The sequence below is a fragment of the Sparus aurata genome, chromosome 11 (assembly GCF_900880675.1).
Source record: "Sparus aurata chromosome 11, fSpaAur1.1, whole genome shotgun sequence".
Classification (NCBI taxonomy): domain Eukaryota; kingdom Metazoa; phylum Chordata; class Actinopteri; order Spariformes; family Sparidae; genus Sparus; species Sparus aurata.
The window spans coordinates 28,180,906-28,198,734 of record NC_044197.1 but is presented as its reverse complement, the minus strand read 5'-3'; the positions used below and the strand labels follow the sequence as shown (position 1 = coordinate 28,198,734).

At 38.7% G+C, this 17,829-nt stretch overlaps 1 protein-coding gene and 1 long non-coding RNA gene across 9 annotated transcripts in view; one reads left to right on the top strand and one right to left on the bottom strand.

Annotated features, from left to right (window-relative positions):
- LOC115591337 (uncharacterized) overlaps positions 1 to 5,833 on the bottom strand; it is a 22,642-nt gene extending 16,809 nt beyond the window's left edge. Inside the window, exon 1 of the long non-coding RNA XR_003985940.1 lies at positions 4,689 to 5,833. This is a non-coding gene — a long non-coding RNA (uncharacterized LOC115591337). The remainder of the gene's footprint in view (positions 1 to 4,688) is intronic.
- fxr1 (FMR1 autosomal homolog 1) lies at positions 4,749 to 17,829 on the top strand. 8 transcript variants are annotated; one of them, XM_030433265.1, is made up of 19 exons: positions 4,749 to 4,878; positions 7,474 to 7,526; positions 7,616 to 7,709; positions 7,810 to 7,881; positions 8,080 to 8,228; positions 8,500 to 8,593; positions 8,756 to 8,872; positions 9,321 to 9,491; positions 9,829 to 9,907; positions 10,094 to 10,203; positions 10,378 to 10,464; positions 12,628 to 12,759; positions 12,898 to 13,099; positions 13,285 to 13,378; positions 13,973 to 14,094; positions 14,220 to 14,429; positions 14,696 to 14,773; positions 15,355 to 15,434; positions 15,929 to 17,829. In XM_030433265.1, the coding sequence occupies exons 1-19, from the start codon at positions 4,828 to 4,830 to the stop codon at positions 16,118 to 16,120; spliced, it is 2,187 nt and encodes a 728-aa protein (XP_030289125.1). In that variant the 5' UTR covers positions 4,749 to 4,827; the 3' UTR covers positions 16,121 to 17,829. The 8 variants fall into 8 exon arrangements, with proteins under 8 accessions (XP_030289125.1, XP_030289122.1, XP_030289126.1 ...); XM_030433262.1 differs by having other exon boundaries at positions 10,372 to 10,464; XM_030433266.1 differs by having other exon boundaries at positions 10,369 to 10,464; positions 12,628 to 12,699.

Here is a 17,829-nt window from a genome sequence, read left to right as displayed (position 1 = left end):
AACATGTACCTGTTGAATGTGAAACCTCCAGGGAATTAGTTATACTATAAGGCTGAGTGGTCATTTTTGCCTGTATAAATGACTGAGATGGAGTTTGTGTTATATTAAATAAGCACATTTTTCATTTGATCAGACTGAAAATGTGTTGTTTAATATGAAAAAGTCTATTCGATATTATGGTTGCAGTAAGTTCACTTATGGGATTCTTGGGAAAATTTGAAGTTTTGAACACAATAAATGCTTAAAAACGTTCCTATATTATTGTGTCAGTTATGCATTTTGAATACACTGAGATATCGTGTGGGTGAGTACTTTTTCAACTTATCTGTGCAATCTGTTCGATTATAGTGACCTTTGCCAACATTGTTGCACCAAGTACTCCTCTCTTTTATATACTGCAGTTGTTGACTAATTTTGACATCAGTATTCTTCAAATATATACATTTGTCTTTAAAGTGAGACATAGGGATTTAACTTAAAGTTTTTAGATTTATTTGTATTAATAACTCCATAATTACACAACTAGACAGGATCAGAATCTTCCTCTTCCTCTCTATAGAATACCCTGTGGTCGGTTTTCCATGAAATACTGTGGAATTAAATGTTAACTGAATGGATTATTCTGTGTTTTTGTCTTTACACAAAAGAGACTTAGAGATGTTCAGCTGTCAAAATCATTTGATCTGGAGCAATAATGCTCACTCTGAAGAGCTGATGTTCAAACTGTTAAAATGTCAGTTTATTCTGCATTTAAATTCTCACTCTATACTTATAGTGTGACATTTTCATTACATCTGGGTGTGGTTTCCATATGAGCCAGTATACGTTTCTACCACCCCCTCACATGTACTTTTTTATTTCCATATTCCCTCTTGGTTTTCTATTTACGTATGTAAAACAAATAAACAGAACAAAGAAAGATAGTCCTAAATGATAATTAAGATAATTTTAAAGATTATTTAAAAGGTGTAATATGTAGTTTTGGGGAAGACTCTTTAATCAGGAGGAGACGGATCTGCATTGGTTAAATTTCCACACATAAACATACTAAATAAACGAACTGTCTTCGTTTTCATAAGATGGACTGGAAGGCGTCCCCTCTGTGTAATGAGTGTCAAAGAGAGATTGAAGCCTACTGTCATTACTTTGGGCAATGTAAACTGATTAAAAGATTTTGGGGTACAATTTCTCAGGAACTGAGTGGCATCTTTCGGGTAAGGGTTAAGAAAGACTCAGGCCTTTTCCTTCTTGACCTTCCTTCAAAGTTGGTGACTCTAACCCATTTACAGTTCAAACTATGTGACAAATTACTATTATTGGCCAGAAAATGTATTTTGATTAACTGGATCAAGGATAAGCCACCTACTTCCACATTGTGGTACAGGGAGATAATCAGGGTCCACACTCATGAAAGAATCAGTGCAGTTTTGAAGGGTAATGAGAGGTCCTTTACTGAAATGCGGTGTCCTCTGCTTGACTACTTACCTGGGGAACTGACTAGGTTAGTGCTGAGAGGCCAGTACTCCCTGCAATGGCCTCACCCAGCCAGAATAAACTCATAGGGTGTCTTTCTCTTGTAACTCATTGCTTCAATACTGCTATGAGTTAGTGTTTTAACTCAACTTATTTTACTGCATGAATCATTGTGTACTATCGTGAACGGTTAAAGTTGATGTTACTGTTATACACGGCTACACTAATCAATACTGTGTCTGTACACAGGACAATATGGTGAAAAGCTTCTGTGTGTAATGTCATGGCGAGAGAGGGGGGCGGTCAGTTGGGAGGTATTTCTGTTGAGAATGGATGGATGGCACTATTTTGTTTATTTAGTTAATTTAATTGATGTTTTATTTTTATTTTATGTTCTCTGTGTCTCATTGAACTATTAAAAACTACACATCAAACAACACAATTTAATGCTGTTACTTAATAATAATAATAATAATAATACATTTTATTTGTACAGCGCTTTTACAGCTCTCAAAGACGCTTTACATAAAACCAAAAACAGAGGAAAAATACATAGAGAAATAAATAAAAAGTACATGTAAGGACAAACAAACAATATGCAAGTAACTGTGTGTGTTTGTGACTTAGGGCCTTACTTTGTTTCTATGTGTATTATTACCTCATTAATACTGGAAACATTACAATTCTGAGTTTGAATTTCTTCCTCAAAACTAGACGGAGTGACGGCTGCCTCCAGTCACTTTTTTGGAATTTTGGTCTTTGCTCCTTTTTGTTCGAATTTGAAAACCTCTCTCCAGTTCAGTAATGTTAAGTCATACCCAACATTTTGTTGCGAGTGATGATTTGGATTTTATGACCAGGCAGAGGCGACTTTAGCGACATCTTAAAAATGATGAGCTTTTGTGTCTCAACCTGACCTAAAGCAACTTGTCACGTCACACTGAGAATCCAAAATTGCTCAAATTGTTTCCTGTGATAAATGTCTACATTTTAGCTTGATTTGACACGGATATGACCCATTGGAAATCGTTTTACCATTGAGCTTGTATCTCATGTTGGTACCAAATCAGAATAAATACCTGATGCAGAAGAGTATCAGTCCCCAGGAGGATAACTGTTGGCCACTAGGTGTCACAGTGGTTGTTTCTGAAAGATGAGCCAGCCTCTGCTCTCTGTTCGACTTACTCCTTCTCTCAATGTGCCTTTATTCTAGAGTAGCCCCCCAATAATTTGTCAATGTGAATGAACAAAACACTCAAAAGTCTAAATCTAAAGAAACACCTACCTCTACCTAGCTATTCATGAGCTGCATAGATGAATGAATTAGGGACTGAGTGATGCTGGAATCACGAGACATCCGCTGGAGGTATTTTCAGTGAAGTGCTTTTGGTCTAAAAATGTGTTGTTTTGGCATGTTTGAGCCTCAAAGGTGGTTGCTTTGTATTTCACAGCTTTCACACCGGATTATTCATCTGTGGAGAACAAGTGAAGATCTGATGTGAAATGAGCCGAATGTGACAAAACTTGACGGATGATCATTTTACCCATTAGTTCAATTGGTCATCATTTTACTCAAGGGAAATAGAAAGTAAACATGAGTGCGATACAGTTTAATAATCAGTTGCCACAGTAGATTTTACTGGTTTTAAAGCATCGAATAAGCAACGGTGAGTGCCGTGATTCTATGTCTTATACTGCATTAGTGCATCCAAATGTCAGTCACATAACAACAGGAACATCAAAAAAGTGTCAATATGAGAAAAAAAAAACGTTTGTCCACATGGTGCAACAGCATATCAAGTCCAAGTTAAGATGCTACAATAAGAGGTGGCAAAAGTCCACACATTCTTCACTCAAGTTATTACACAAATACAGATACTTGTGTGATAAAAGACACTGATAAAAGTAGAGTTTTAGAACATGTCCCCATTTACTTAAATTGTTTCGGAGAATGCTGCGAGGCTGTTTTGCTGTTACGCTTCAAAAACTGTTTTGTGGACTACAAAATTTCACCCGACTTTTCAGACAATGACTGAATTTTTATTTTTGGGTGAACTTATTCTTTAGTCTATAATAATACATCATCATTTATTTGTTTGTTTCAGTTTCATTTATTAATCTGAATCTGCAGAGTAAGAGTCAATGTGTACTTGCCTCTGGATTTGAGTTTATCAGAAAGATGAGATGGAAAATGGAAAAAGGTACAACAAAAGTAAATGTTACTTTCCACGACTGTCAGTTACAGATACTGTGTGATACTAGTCTGGCAGGCAGTGTTGCAAAAGGAAACCAAAAGTCATGCTGTAGTAGAAGTAAAGATATCGTGTGTTTTACTTGGTAAAACTAACAACAAACAAATAGCTCCAACACTAGATGTTGACTGATTATCGACAGCATTTCTGTGATTATTGTACTGTTGTTTTTTTTTTTTATCAGATTGCTGCCACATGTAATGTGAAAAGTAACTAGTAACTAATGTTATTAGATAAAGTAGAAGAGTAAAAGTCAACTTTGGCCTTTAAAATGTAGTGAAGTGGAAGTATAGAGTAGCAGTTAATAGAAATACTCAATTAAGTACGACAAAATTGCACTTAAGTAATTGTACTTAGTTACTGTCCACCACCGTAAGTTACAGATTTGGAACTAGCTGGCAGTGTCGTGTTAAAACTACTGTGTTAAAATATTACTGTGGGAAAAGTACAGGTCACCTTTTCAGAATAGTACTTGAGTAAACGTCTTCAAATATCTGATAATAACAAACTTTATTAAGTATCAATAGTACAAGTAGAAGTCACTCATACATATATTAACATGTATGTTGGGTGTTGACTGATTTTCTACTTGGTCTATTATTACAGCATTTTTGTGGTAATTGAAGTCAATTTTCAGTCTAAAAAGTAACTAGTAACTAGTAAAGTTATCAGATAAATCTAGTGGAGTAAAGTTTAATATGTGCCTCTATGTAGTGAGGTGGAAGTAGGCTATACAGTAACACAAAATGGAAATACTCAAGTAAATTACAAGTGCCTCAAAATTGTACTTACGTACAGTACTAGAGTGAATCTACATTCCATCACAGTTAACAGGTTGTGGACTGATGCATACGATTGTTTGTTGGAGTTAAACTTTATTACGCTCTCTAAGACAACTAAAATACAACAATATGATGTCAGATGAAGCTTCACTAAACATAATTAAACGCTGAAGCAACTTACATTTATACCCATCGCGGTACAACAGTCTGTGAGCAGCAGCCACACCGCCGCCGTGCAGCAGTCACCTCTCCACTCCTCAAACTTCACCGCTGATGCTTTCAGGAGCACCTGTCGTCCCAACATCCTTTGCGTGTCCAATATGGAAGAACTGGCGGTGGAGGTCCGTGGCTCCAACGGGGCTTATTACAAGGTAAATACCGACTTATCAATCCAGCAACAGACACGAAATCACGCTACACGACACAGTATTTTGGCCGAACTGTCATGGTCCACAACAACAGTTTCCGACTCGCTCCGAACCCACCAACTGGTCGCTATTAGCTAGTACTAGCAATGCTAGCCAATATTAGCATGCTGAGCTAGCATCGCTCGCGAGTCGTCGCCAACTATCACTTTTTAGCAACCTTTCTTTATTCTCAGAGTGAAAATAACATGATTATGACCGCGGTAGTGCGACTATATCACCGATAAAGGCTTTTATACGTTATACTTGAGGTTCGGTTGAAGCTTCCTCAAGCTAAAAGTTAGCTAACTTGCTAGTGGTCTAACTGTTGACGTCAAAAGATGTGGATCGAGTGAAATGTGGACGGAGCTCATTCTAACTCTGTATGATTTATTGGGTTGATGGAGTTGTGTATCTGTAATCAGAGCTTTTAAAATCCCTTATCGTGTGACCCTGTGTCTTATTACAGTATGTGATATTTTGTGGACAACACGGCTAGTTCTGACAGTGATTTTCAGCTCTCTGTATCAACCCAACGGATGTCTATTATTTGATACTTCATCACGCCGAAGCTATTTTTCTATGTGTATGTGTGAGCCAGCTGTTCCTTGTCAATCTGGACCAGCTGGCCTGTCAGCAGTGGGTCACTGATACCGTAGACTTAAAAGCTATTTCTAGACTGGCTGCCTGCAACAGTCCCGTCTCCTTTCCTTCAACCTCGTCGGTGTGTTTCCTCTTTCCTTATCTCGTCTCCTCTGCCACAGGCGCCCCTTCTTCTTCTTCTTCTTCTTCTGCTTCTTCTTCCCCCACCCCCAAGGCCTCATTCCTCAGATGACTCCTTTACAACTATATGATACTGTACTCACTGCTCTCTCTGTCTACCCAGCACTGGTTTCATGAGTCACAGTGTTCAATGCCCAGGGTGGATCTTGAAGTCTTACGTTAAATGGCTTTGTGATTGAGATCAGAATCAGAATCAGAATACTATATTGATCCCCGGGGGGAAATTGTTTAATTTGTTTTGTTTTATTCTGTTAACATGTTATTTTACTGACTCTCACTTTAACACAATATGGCTTTGATTACATATTTTGTCATTCCTGAACATCAAGGAAATGTTCAGTTCAGGTGTTTCTTTATGGCCAATCATACGGTTATTTACAGCTAATCTTGGAATTTATTATGTGGAAAAGAAGTCAACTATGGCTGCATCTAAAGTTGTTATTTTAATGTTGATTAATTTGCCATTTGTTTAACTTTTTTTTTAGTCTTTTGTATTAAATAGTATGCCATGCCCATTTTAATTTCTTAGATATGATCATATGTTTTGTCTGACCAAGTTAGTCCGTAACCCAAAGATATTAATTTTAGTATTATTTAAAATGTAGTATAGTGAGAAATCCTCACATTTTAGAAGCTGTAACCAGATAATGTTTGAAACATGATATAAATAATTGATAGGTTAAAGAGCATCTAACCACGTTAGCTCCTCACACACACTGCATTGGAAGCATTGTTCATGTCACTTTGTGACAAACTGACATCGTGGCTTTTATGTATTTCTCTACTACAGTTATGCAGATACTTAAACGGAAATTTTGTTGGTTTTCAACCAGTGTTGTGATACTTCAATATTGGTAGTTTATGCAACTGAATGATGGTAAACTTCTCTCGATTTTGCCTACGCCCAGAGCCTCTCACTCTTCCGCTGGCAAGAATCCACCAAAGGATGCAAAAGGCGTCATCTGGCAGATTTTAGGGCTGTTGTATCAACAACAGATTGTACGTCCTCTTTTTTTTTTTTGTTAATGCCTGCATCCACGGTCACAAAGAGTATAGTCGGATCACTAGAGAGAGACAGAGAGAGACTGAGAGAAAGCTGCCTCTCTCTCTTTCCCTCTCGGATCAAGTCAGGTGCATCTCAGAAAAATCTGCACCAAACTAGACAGTTTTGATAAACTTTAAACCAATAGTTTTTTACTACACTGCCTATTTCTTTCCTAGAATATTTTCAGAAATATATTTTAGCATGCAATAGAGAAAGTTTGTAAACCTGAAATGGCTGCTTTATTGTTCTTGTGTCTTGAAAAGAGAGGCTTAAACAACTGGACTCCCAAGTCAAAACCACCGCCTAACATGCAATATGTCGCCCATCAGCAGCATTGGTAGTTGGTCCTGTGTGGTGTAGTGCATTCTAGCTATCGTAGGTTTTTTACCTTTTGACCAAATGGGAATATCAAAGCCCCTTTTCTGTAGTTTGTCCGGTGAAGTAGGACCACAAAATATTTGCTCAGTTTTGCTCAAGGGCCATTTTTCCTGCGGTTAAACACTTTCTTAAAGGTTTTTTTGCGTAACATTTAAGATGTCTGCCACTGACAGTCTTGCTATTAAACCAAGAACAATATGGTTGAAAGGAGTTTTATGTTTGATTCCCAAAACCATTAAAAAGTAATGTGAAAACTCTTTAGCAAAAGTCTTTGTTACTCTAGATAACCAGCAGAACTGAAAGGAGAGAGCTTCCTTGAAGAATCACATGTTTACTTATGTCTGTCTGTCCCGCAGGGCTTGGTCAAAGATATCCACGATGACTCTCTCACCATTGCCTTTGAGAACAAGTGAGTGTGTCTTTCCCCTGAATTCTAGTTGATTTTATAAAACATGCCAAATTCAAAATTTAGAAGATAAATGACCATCTTGTTTTTAGTTGGCAGCCAGAGCGCCAGGTGCCCTTCAGTGATGTCAGGCTGCCACCGCCCTCTGAAGGGAAGAAGGACATCGGAGAGGACGAGGAGGTCGAGGTAAGGAGGAAACAGTCATAAAGACTTTTACTTTTTTCTTTGCTGGTTTCCTCTTATTTCCGTTTCGGAATGTCTCAATCTTGGTCTTAATCTTCCTCAGATATTCTCCAGAGCCAATGATCAGGAGCCTGGTGGTTGGTGGCTGGCTAAAGTCCGCATGATGAAGGGAGATGTGAGTACAGGTCATCAGGAAGATGTTATACTCTCTATATTTACATGAAAATTAATACAATAACAAATGTGCTGTTACATTGTTAAAGTGCCAGTTAAAACCTGCTATTTGGAAAATGATTTAGATCAACATGCCTATTTTTTTTATGTTGATGTATGTAGGTTTTATTTTACACATAGTGCCTGTCGATTCTTTCAGTTCTATGTGATAGAATATGCTGCCTGCGACGCCACTTACAATGAGATTGTGACCTTTGACCGTCTGCGTCCAGTCAACCCTAACAAGGCCATCACCAAGAACTCCTTTCACAAGTGCACTGTCCCCGTTCCTCAGGATCTACAAGAAGCGTATGTACAGCAGTGTTACACTACCAGTACCACTACACTTCACATGCTTGTTCTCATATATATATATATATATATATATATATATATATATATATATATATATATATATATATATATATATAATATATATTTATATATAATATATATTTATATTATATATATATATATATATATATAATATATATTTATATATTATATATATATTATATATATATTATATATATATTATATATAATTAGTGAAGTTTAACAGAATTTTTCTCATAAAACAGGTGCCAGAATGAAAATGCCCATAAGGACTTCAAGAAAGCAGTCGGAGCCTGTCGCATCTCATACTGCCCTGAGACCAGCCAACTAGTGATTGTGGTAACTGGCCTGTGGTGGCATTTAAATACTTATGATAACATTCGGACTACTACATGATATGTCTCAACTTTGTCCTGCCCACTATGTTTGTGCAGTGGATAACACAATTGAACATATGTTAACTCTTTCATTTATAACCCCTATGTGCGTTTGTGTTTGTAGTCCACCAATGAGGCGACAGTGAAGCGTGTGTCGTTGCTGAGTGACATGCACCTGCGCAGCATCAGGACCAAGCTGTTGCTGATGTCACGCAACCATGAGGCCACAAAGCACCTGGAGGTCAGTTGGTAACAAGAACGGCATGGTTTAGTTACGGTGGTGATGGGGAGGAACTCTTTTAGCCTTTAATATTTATATAATAAAAATGATTTTTCACACTGATCATAAATCTGCAAAAAGCAGAGTGTAATTTTTAGATGTCAGGTGAATGAAGAAAAGGTAAAGGTGAAGGAGTTGGTCGAAAAGAATATTTGCATAGGCTACATTGGCTTTTTAGGATTTTTACATGAATACCACAAATACTCCCATTTATAATGGGAGTTAGATAGAAAGAAAACAATATGTTAGATTGGTCCTTGACTTTTCTTTTGAGAGCAATAACATATTTGACACTTTCAACTAACTTATGACTTAAATGCATTTCAGTTTTGGCCTTAAAATGGTTTAAAAGATTAACTTCTTGAAAATGTTAACTAATAAATCAAACTTGGCTCTTGGGTTTGTGTAGAGCTCCAGGCAGCTGGTGTCATCCTTCCAGGAGGAGTTTATAGTGAGACTGGATCTGATGGGCCTGGCCATTGGCAGCCATGGCAACAACATCCAGCAAGCACGAAAAGTGGCGGGAGTCACTGCCATCGAGCTTGATGAGGAAACAGGCACTTTCCGGATTTATGGAGAGGTACGGATTTGTCTGGAGGAGTGAATATTTGCATTATTGGCATTAACATATAACAACTAAAGTAATCCTGTGTTGTTACAAAAGCAAAAGACCATAAGGTTTGACTGCCCTCACCAGGGGTCCAATAGGTTGCCTTTTTTGAGTAATTTAACCGTTACAGTGTATGCTTTTTAAATATTTCCTTTCTTGTTTTTTGATATTTTCTTTTTTGGAGTGCCTGGAATGTTTTCTAATCACTCTTTTCTCTCTTCTAAAGAGTACCATACACCATTTTTGCCTACATTGTGTTAAGTAAAGCAACAAGTCATCTTTTCTTCAATCCTGTTTTGTCTTTCAGTCAGCAGAGGCCGTGAAGAAGGCCAGGGGCTTCCTGGAATTTCTGGAAGACTCTGTTCAGGTGCCCAGAAACCTTGTTGGTATGTAGACTCAAACATTTACAATCTGAGCAGGGAAATTCTCACAACTTTTATGATTAATGTTGACAAGGGTACCACATGACAGACAAATACAGCATGTTTAATCCATGAAAGTCTTTTTGACTTGCAACTCAGTTTCATTGTTAAAAGTTACCTTCTCAACTTTTACCTGCTCTCTGTCTCCAGGCAAAGTGATTGGTAAGAACGGTAAGGTGATCCAGGAGATTGTGGACAAGTCTGGCGTGGTGAGAGTCAGGATAGAAGGAGACAATGACAACAAGCAGCCCCGACAAGAAGTAAGCCTGCTACTGCCATGTCTTAACTCTTTCTGATAAAACTGCTGTAGAGTACTGATCCAGTGTCACAAGTTAATTTTTTTTATTGTTTTGCTCCATACAAATGTTGTAGACACTTTCCTCATCACTCCCATACTAACATGTGTGTTGTGTTTTTGTGTTTTGTTGACACAGGGAATGGTCCCATTCACCTTTGTCGGTACTAAGGAGAGTATTGGCAATGTCCAGGTCTTGCTGGAGTACCACATCTCCTATCTCAATGTAAGGATACCTATGAATATGCGTGTGTGTCTGTTGAGTCGTGGGTGGGGGGGTTCTTGAGTTTGATGCCTGTTTTTGCTAATTCCTTGCTTTCACTCTATGCCACGGCTTCAGTTTACCACCATTTCAGGCAGCCTGCTCATGCGTCTATAGGCTAACCAGTGTTTAATTCAGGTGGCAGCATGAAGTGAAGCAGTGACCACATGATGGAATAATTTCCATACATGCTAACTTGAGTTTATGTGGCCCCTAGCATGTCTACAGCACTTTATAAGCTTTGCTAAAATCTGAATGGTAACACTTTGATTTTGTGCCGTGCATGGAATAAAGAAATACCTGCTAGGAAAGTATGAACAAACAATCAGTAATAATAAACAGTTTAATATAATTGATAAACAGCTTAGGATACCTACAAACTACATACATAAAAAAAGCAAAAGTATTCCTTGTACAGCTGAATGATTAATTAAAATATTATCGAAATAAAACGAGAGCAATATCCAAATCAAAGGAGTTGCAGGTTTTTGATGAAAGTAAAATGTGCCATCATACAGTTTTTCAAATTATATTTTCCAGAAGATGTCATATCATCATTTTTATATTTGAATTATTTTGATTTCATTATGAAAATTGATTTGATGTTCTGACTAAATTGGGACTAATTGTAATGGCTCTATCTATTCAGATGATCGCAGTGTTAATTCTTTTTTCCCCCTGGCATATCGTGCAGCACTATTTACTTTTATATACTTGAGTATTAATGGCAAGCTATTCTTGCATCCCACCAATCCAAATTCAAATAGAAATACAGAATACAAGAAACATTGTATTTAAATACTGTACTTAACTAAATGTAATTTAACTACATCCCATTCTGGTTATGCTACATATTTTTTTACTGCAAATATATGTTGTTATCAGTAATTACTCATAATCAATATCAGTATTGGCCCTCAATAAAATGTAAAACGGTCGATCTCTATTAATAATATGTTGGCTGCAGTTGCTACAAGGAATTTTTGAGGTAACATCATAAAAGTTTTATCCACTTTTGTGATGAAATGCTGAAAATTTCAGGAAATGTCAGACTTATGGGGGAGACTGAATAATTGATCACCATTGTAGGTTCTTTGTTAAATAAATCAAATCCGTATCAGAGAAAGCGTCTTTTTTAATTTATCGCATTTTGAGGCTAACCCCTACAGTCCATCTCCTTCACTGAGCTGATAGGTTTCACTCTAGTCTATGTGTTTCTTCCACTGGCTCCACTGCATTAGGTATCTACTCCGTTGCAGCTCCGGCAGTACGGACCCTTCTGTAGCAGATAGGCAAGGCTGCTATCTCTGCCGGATGCCGGAGCGCGGCGCTGCAATTCAGCCAAATTTAGCACAGAACAGACAGGACGTCACCTACCGAAACGACAACATATCATTCGGTTAATTCTCATAATAAACCACTCCTTGTTGATGCCAGCATAAAAATCTAAAACAAAGAGACAAATCCAAGCACTTCTTCTAATCTTTTGGTTGGGAACACTTTTTGTTATTGTGTTATAACACATACCCCCACTCAAAACAGAGTGGGGGTTGCCTGACGACGGGGCACGGAGCAAAATCGTACCAGAGCGGTTCTGCAAAGCACATGCATCCAGTGGAATGCAAGCTCAATCAGTCACAGTTAGTTAACTTGTAGTTTCAAGTATAGGCTGGCATTAGGGCTGCAGGATATGGTGAAAAAGTGAAATTGCGATTATTTTTACAGATATTGCCATATAATTCATTATTATTATGGATGACTACATTTTTTTCATTGTAATTGAAAAACTAGTAAAATCACAATGATGTGGCATTTCTCCTGGTCTCTGCCAAACAAACATGTTTTATTTCATCTGGAGATCAAGCTTTGCAAACTACAGCAGAACTACAGAATTTCATTAAAACATGGTTTTGTGACACATTTTACCTTTCTCAAGCCTATGATAATCTCCATTGATAATCACTTTGCTGTTCTGCGTTGTGTATTTCACTTCTTATACAAATTGCACTTTGCATGTATCAATGTGTACCCTGTGCTGTTTGCATGTTTGCATGTTGTGTTGGTGCTTTGTGTGTGTTTGTTTTGCACTGTGTGTGTGTGTGTGTCCATGCACGTGTGTGTCCGTAGGACATGGAGGAGCTTCTTGTGGAGGGCCAGCAGCTAGAGGAAGAGCTAAGGCAGATTGTGGCTGTTAAACAGGGAAGAAGCCTAGCAAGACTCAGAATGAGCAACACAAGTCACACTGGATATGATGTAGATGTGTGTATGATGATTATGCATATTCATCCAGACAAACTGAAAAAGAATCTCACATGTTTTCAGCTCCTAGCTTTCCTTTTGTCTTATTTTGTTTCTCTTTAATCTGACCATTATCCCTGGTTCATTTTATCCTTCCAGGAGGTTGAACAGCTTCGTCTGGAGAGGATGCAGATTGATGAACAGTTACGTCAGATCACTCAGGGTCACCGACCAGCTGACAGGGAGAGAGGGGAGAGAGTAGATGGCAGTGCCAATGCTTCCTCATCCTCTTCACACACCACTCGCTCCTACAATAGTCGGGGGCGTGGGCGCAGAGGCCACAGCTACAGCACTGGATATGGTAGGCAGTTGTGTAAAAGCAAATAATAAAAAAAACCTAAAGATCTTGTTTGCTGCCAGATATTGTGGCATTATAAGTTGTCTGTGTGAGAATGTACAAGAAATGAGAAACAAAACAGGAACATTTTTGCATATGTCTGGGCCTTTCTTTGTGACCGTCTCTGTCCTCCTGTTTGATGTTTCCAGGCACCAACTCAGAGCAGTCCAATGCCTCTGAGACAGATTCAGAGCGCAGGGATGAGCTCAGTGACTGGTCCCTTGCTGGAGAGGACCTGGACAGGTAATTTTTTTTTTTTTTTATCAAACTGTAGCTGGTGTTTTTAGTTGATAAAATGCACAAGACAGCATCTCTTTCATTAAATTTTAGAGCGTTGAGCATGCCTATGTTTAAATATATAACTTGCAGGATTTGTCGTTTGCTGTTAGTAAACACAGCATTCAAAGTCGGTGACTTCCTCCCTGGCTCAATCTTCAAGACACAGAGAGAGAAGGAGCAGGGGTGGCAGAGCAATTCAGAGAGTGAATGTAAAATGGGAGTGGCATTGGTGAAAACAAATCAAGGAACCAGAGAAATAAAATAATATATCCTGATTTGTTTCATGGCAGTTATGGACTAAAGAACAAATACACACCCACACCTTTTGCTCCACTCTAGATTTTGTATGAATGCGGCCAAAGTGCAACTACTCTGTGAGGGTGTGTGTGTGTAGCTTGTGCCGCACTCAGACAGCGACATAACCTGGAACATTAGTTTTGTAGGAGTGTTGACATTGTTTATTGAATTTTTTTAGGAAAGTCCTGCATATCATGCCTATAAACATTTAGAATTTTTTTTTTTAACAATCGCCTGATTTATCAACTGACTGACTTGAAGGGAGAGGGAGAGAGGCCAGCGCCCACAGAGAGATGGTCGCAGGAGGATTGGACCCGGCAGAGGCCGAGGAGGGACTGGAGGACGGGGAAGAGGAGGAAGGGGAGGATACAACAACAGCTCTGGTAAAATTCACTCTTGAGGGGAGGGGGATAAAGAGAGGGCCTCAAAAACATTTTCGTCTTATAAAAGCCATATGGTAGTTCGACTTAACTATAACTTATTTTCTGTAAATTGTACGAAACTGCAGCAGGACCTCGGGACCATGAGGACAACCATGCTTATGGAGCTGTGGAGACAAACACAGAGACAGACCAGACAGCTGATACAGACGCCAGTGAGTCCAACCTGCCTGCCAACCGACGCAGAAGATCTCGGCGACGCAGAACAGACGAGGACGCCACTCTGATGGACGGCATGAGCGAGTCAGACAACGCCTCTTTGAGTGAAAATGGAACAGGTATGGAAGTCTCATTTATCTGGATCCGTCAATTTACTGGACTTCTTCATGCGATCACAATACTGAAAGAGGGCATACAGGTAAAACATTGTTGTCAGGACACATTGGTCACAAAACAGCTTTCGCAGCATATCTTTATCAGAAAGTCCACCATACATTTCTTTGAGTAGGCGTAAAAGGCACAGGTGCAGTTCAAAGACAGGTCTCTGGTTTAAAAGCATTTTAAGCCCCAAATCCCTCTCTTTGTGACAACCTCACACCCCTAGATGAGCCCGAGGCTAAACCTCAGCGTCGTAACCGTAGTCGACGTCGTCGCATCCGTCTGCCTGAGGAGAGGCAGCCAGGTAACCATAGCAACTGCCAGAATCCCCTCTCTTAAACTGTGCACCTAAAGGCTTGTCTAAAAGACTATGCACCAGGCCTGGCGTTTGTTTGTGTGCCACCAACGACATACTAAACCAAAAAGTTGTTAAAATTGTTTAGATCTCTTTCATTGCTTGGTAAGCGTGTGTTGCCCTGTGATGTGGTTGGTTGACTGGCTTTCAGTAGTGGTTTGCTGTGCAAAGCAAAGAATGCATCTTTGTATTTTTTTTGTATTTTTTTATTTACTAACATCTAGACTACTAGGTTTGTTTTTATGTGATCAGGCTGTCCATGACACTAACGGCAGTTCTGTTTCTGGTGTGTGTCATAGTAAGCCTTAACTTTTAACATTACTTTTCTGTGATATTGTGTTAGAAGTCACATGTACAAGGACTCAAGTTAGGCGAGTGCATACCACAAAAAGAAGAGAGTCTGAAAGTGATGAAAAGTTCCTTTCAGATTGCCAGACAGGTTCCAGACAGATGAACTGTTGGACTGGAATTATTTAAAGAAAACAGACAATGTCGTGACAATTTTTTTCTTTGTTGTCTTGTTTGTACAGTGACCGTGGCTGACTACATATCCAGGGCTGAATCTCAGAGCAGACAGACCACAAAGGACACCAAGATAAATAAGGATGTGGTTAGTACCTAAATGTCCTGTTAGCAAACAACAGATAAACCTTATAAAAGATCCATTAAAGTTCTTGATGCTTGAAGATCACTTATTAAACTTTTGGTTTTTAAGCTTGATTTTATTTACCACTGAATGTAGCCATATCTTGAGAATGCCTCGAGGGAATTTCTTCAAATTTGGCACAAATGTCCACTTAGACTCAAGGATGCAGTATTTTGATTCTGCTGGCAAAGGTCACTGTGACGTCATCATGTCCCATTCTTGTGAATGTGATACCTCAAGAGTGTTCAACAATGTTGTGATAATCATGGTAAGATTAACATAATTGACAAAGAGGATAATATCTGGCCATTATTCAATGCCATAGCTCTGTAACTGCCACTGGTGTGCAGACATGCAACTGTGAGGTGGTAATCCTAGTTTATTGTATGACTACCTATGGTGAATTTGTTTAGTTTCATTAGTAGTTAATTATTTTTGTGTCCTATGTTTCTGTTCAGGGTCAGGTGGATGCTATCGCTGAGAACAGCCCGCCGTCTGCCCCGGCCACCACCAATGGCTCCAACAACAATGCTGCCGACAGTGAGGGCAGCAGTGCCACCAGTGCTCCTACGTCTTCCACTGAGAGGCCCGCCAAAGTCTCCTACAAAGGAGACTCTAACCCGCAGCCCGTTGTAAACGGACTCTCCTAGTCAGACTGGAGCAAAGGAAATGGTTTCAAATATTTTAAATTCTCTGGCTGCACTCGATTGAATCTCCCTCTCTGTGGAGCAGCCTTAAAATCAAAACATTTAAATACAACAAGCACTGTTGCTTTTTTTACTTTACAAATATTTGAAACCTGTTCCACTATTTTAGAGGTCTGAACCTTAACCTCCCCTTTACACATGTGTTCTGTCCAACTATTCATTTTACTACCGTTTTTGTACAATAGTACTTCCTGTATGAGCTTGCCAAAGATAGTCAAAACACACAGACACACACACACTCACAGACATCTACTTAACCGTACTTTTCAGTCCACTCTTCATTGAGAGCTCAGGGAGAGGTCGGGCTGAACGCAGTATTTATAAAATGCAGACAGGGATTCCACTCAAACCCATACTGTGGTATGAATGCAGCAGTTCCTTTTTTTATTGATATAAATAATATCATAGCAGGGTTTTAGGAAAAAAAAGTCCACCTTTTACTTGGTGCACTTAAAAAGATGCTTCCACAACCTTTTTCAGGATGTTTTGTGCATCTGAAGTAGTTTGTAAATTAAATGTTCTGCATGTGCAGTACCACAGTGCAGATTGGTTTGTTGGAAACCCACGTATGTTTGACATACATGTGATCAGCTGTTGTGCCTTGAGAGTAGATTCAACATGTTGTTGCCTGGCTCTGCACACCATCTGAAATCTTTTCACTTATTTCTGTGTTACGTGGTGACCATAGCCTGCCACAGATGAACCAGATGAGTTGTCTCCTCAGTCTACACGTACCGTTATGTCACCACAGGCAGGTGGAGGCAAACACTGAAAGGATTTCAGAGACATATCTTTTTAAAATCAGGTGTGTTTATTCTTAATGTTTGTGGGGAAAATGAGTCCAGTTATCCTTTATATATGTATCTGTTGAAGAGTTTGACAATAGCTGCTTTCTGTTTTTCAATATGCAACCACTTCAGTCAGAGAGGAAATGTTATTACAGCGTGTCTGGAAAAGAAAAACAATAGAAGAGTTGTTTTCTTTGCACTGAAACATAAACGTTTTCTGTTAAAAAAGTTGATTGTAGTTGAGTCTGGAAACTGTTAATGTTTATTGCTGGACAGAGATGTAGCCATTAGCGCTGGGTTTCCTTGAAACATCTCGTTGCTAAACATCAGGTAGGTCAAGATATCAAATATGACCAGAGAAATCTAGTTACTTCAAGAGACTCAAAGCACGTTTGTTGTATCTGAGGTTCAAATCTCAAATTGCAAAAATCCTGTTTGAGCTGTAAGAACCAGACTACCCTGGTGACGAGATGTTTCTGGAAAACCGAGCCCAGGTGACAATGATGTCATTTTCATGGTTCTTCCACAGACTGGCTGGCTGGAAACTGGTCACGACTGTTCCACTAAGGAAGGAGATTTATTTGGTTTATTTATTTAAGAAATGTACAGTATTTAAAAGAAAAAAAACAAAAAAACAAGAGAAGCTCTTCTTTTTCTTGACACTAAAACATGCGTTACCTAGGGGTTTCTTTTCAAACAGATGACAATTTGGACTACTGAGAGTTGTCACATCCCAAGTGTTTTTGTTGGGTCAACTACAGTATGTTTTTTTTTTTTAATGGATCGTTCTGGTTGGTTGATGTGCAATATGTTTTGTATGCAGGTAGTTCTTAAATAAACTCGATCTTCCATGTAGATCTAAAA

What these genes read in the sequence shown, in the direction of transcription:
- fxr1 (XM_030433261.1), top strand. Translation starts at nt 4,828, where the DNA reads ATGGAAGAACTGGCGGTGGAGGTCCGTGGCTCCAACGGGGCTTATTAC. An exon ending in ACCATTGCCTTTGAGAACAA is followed by an intron (nt 7,527 to 7,615) that starts GTGAGTGTGTCT and finishes TCTTGTTTTTAG; the next exon opens with TTGGCAGCCAGAGCGCCAGG. An exon ending in ACACTGGATATGATGTAGAT is followed by an intron (nt 12,760 to 12,897) that starts GTGTGTATGATG and finishes TTATCCTTCCAG; the next exon opens with GAGGTTGAACAGCTTCGTCT.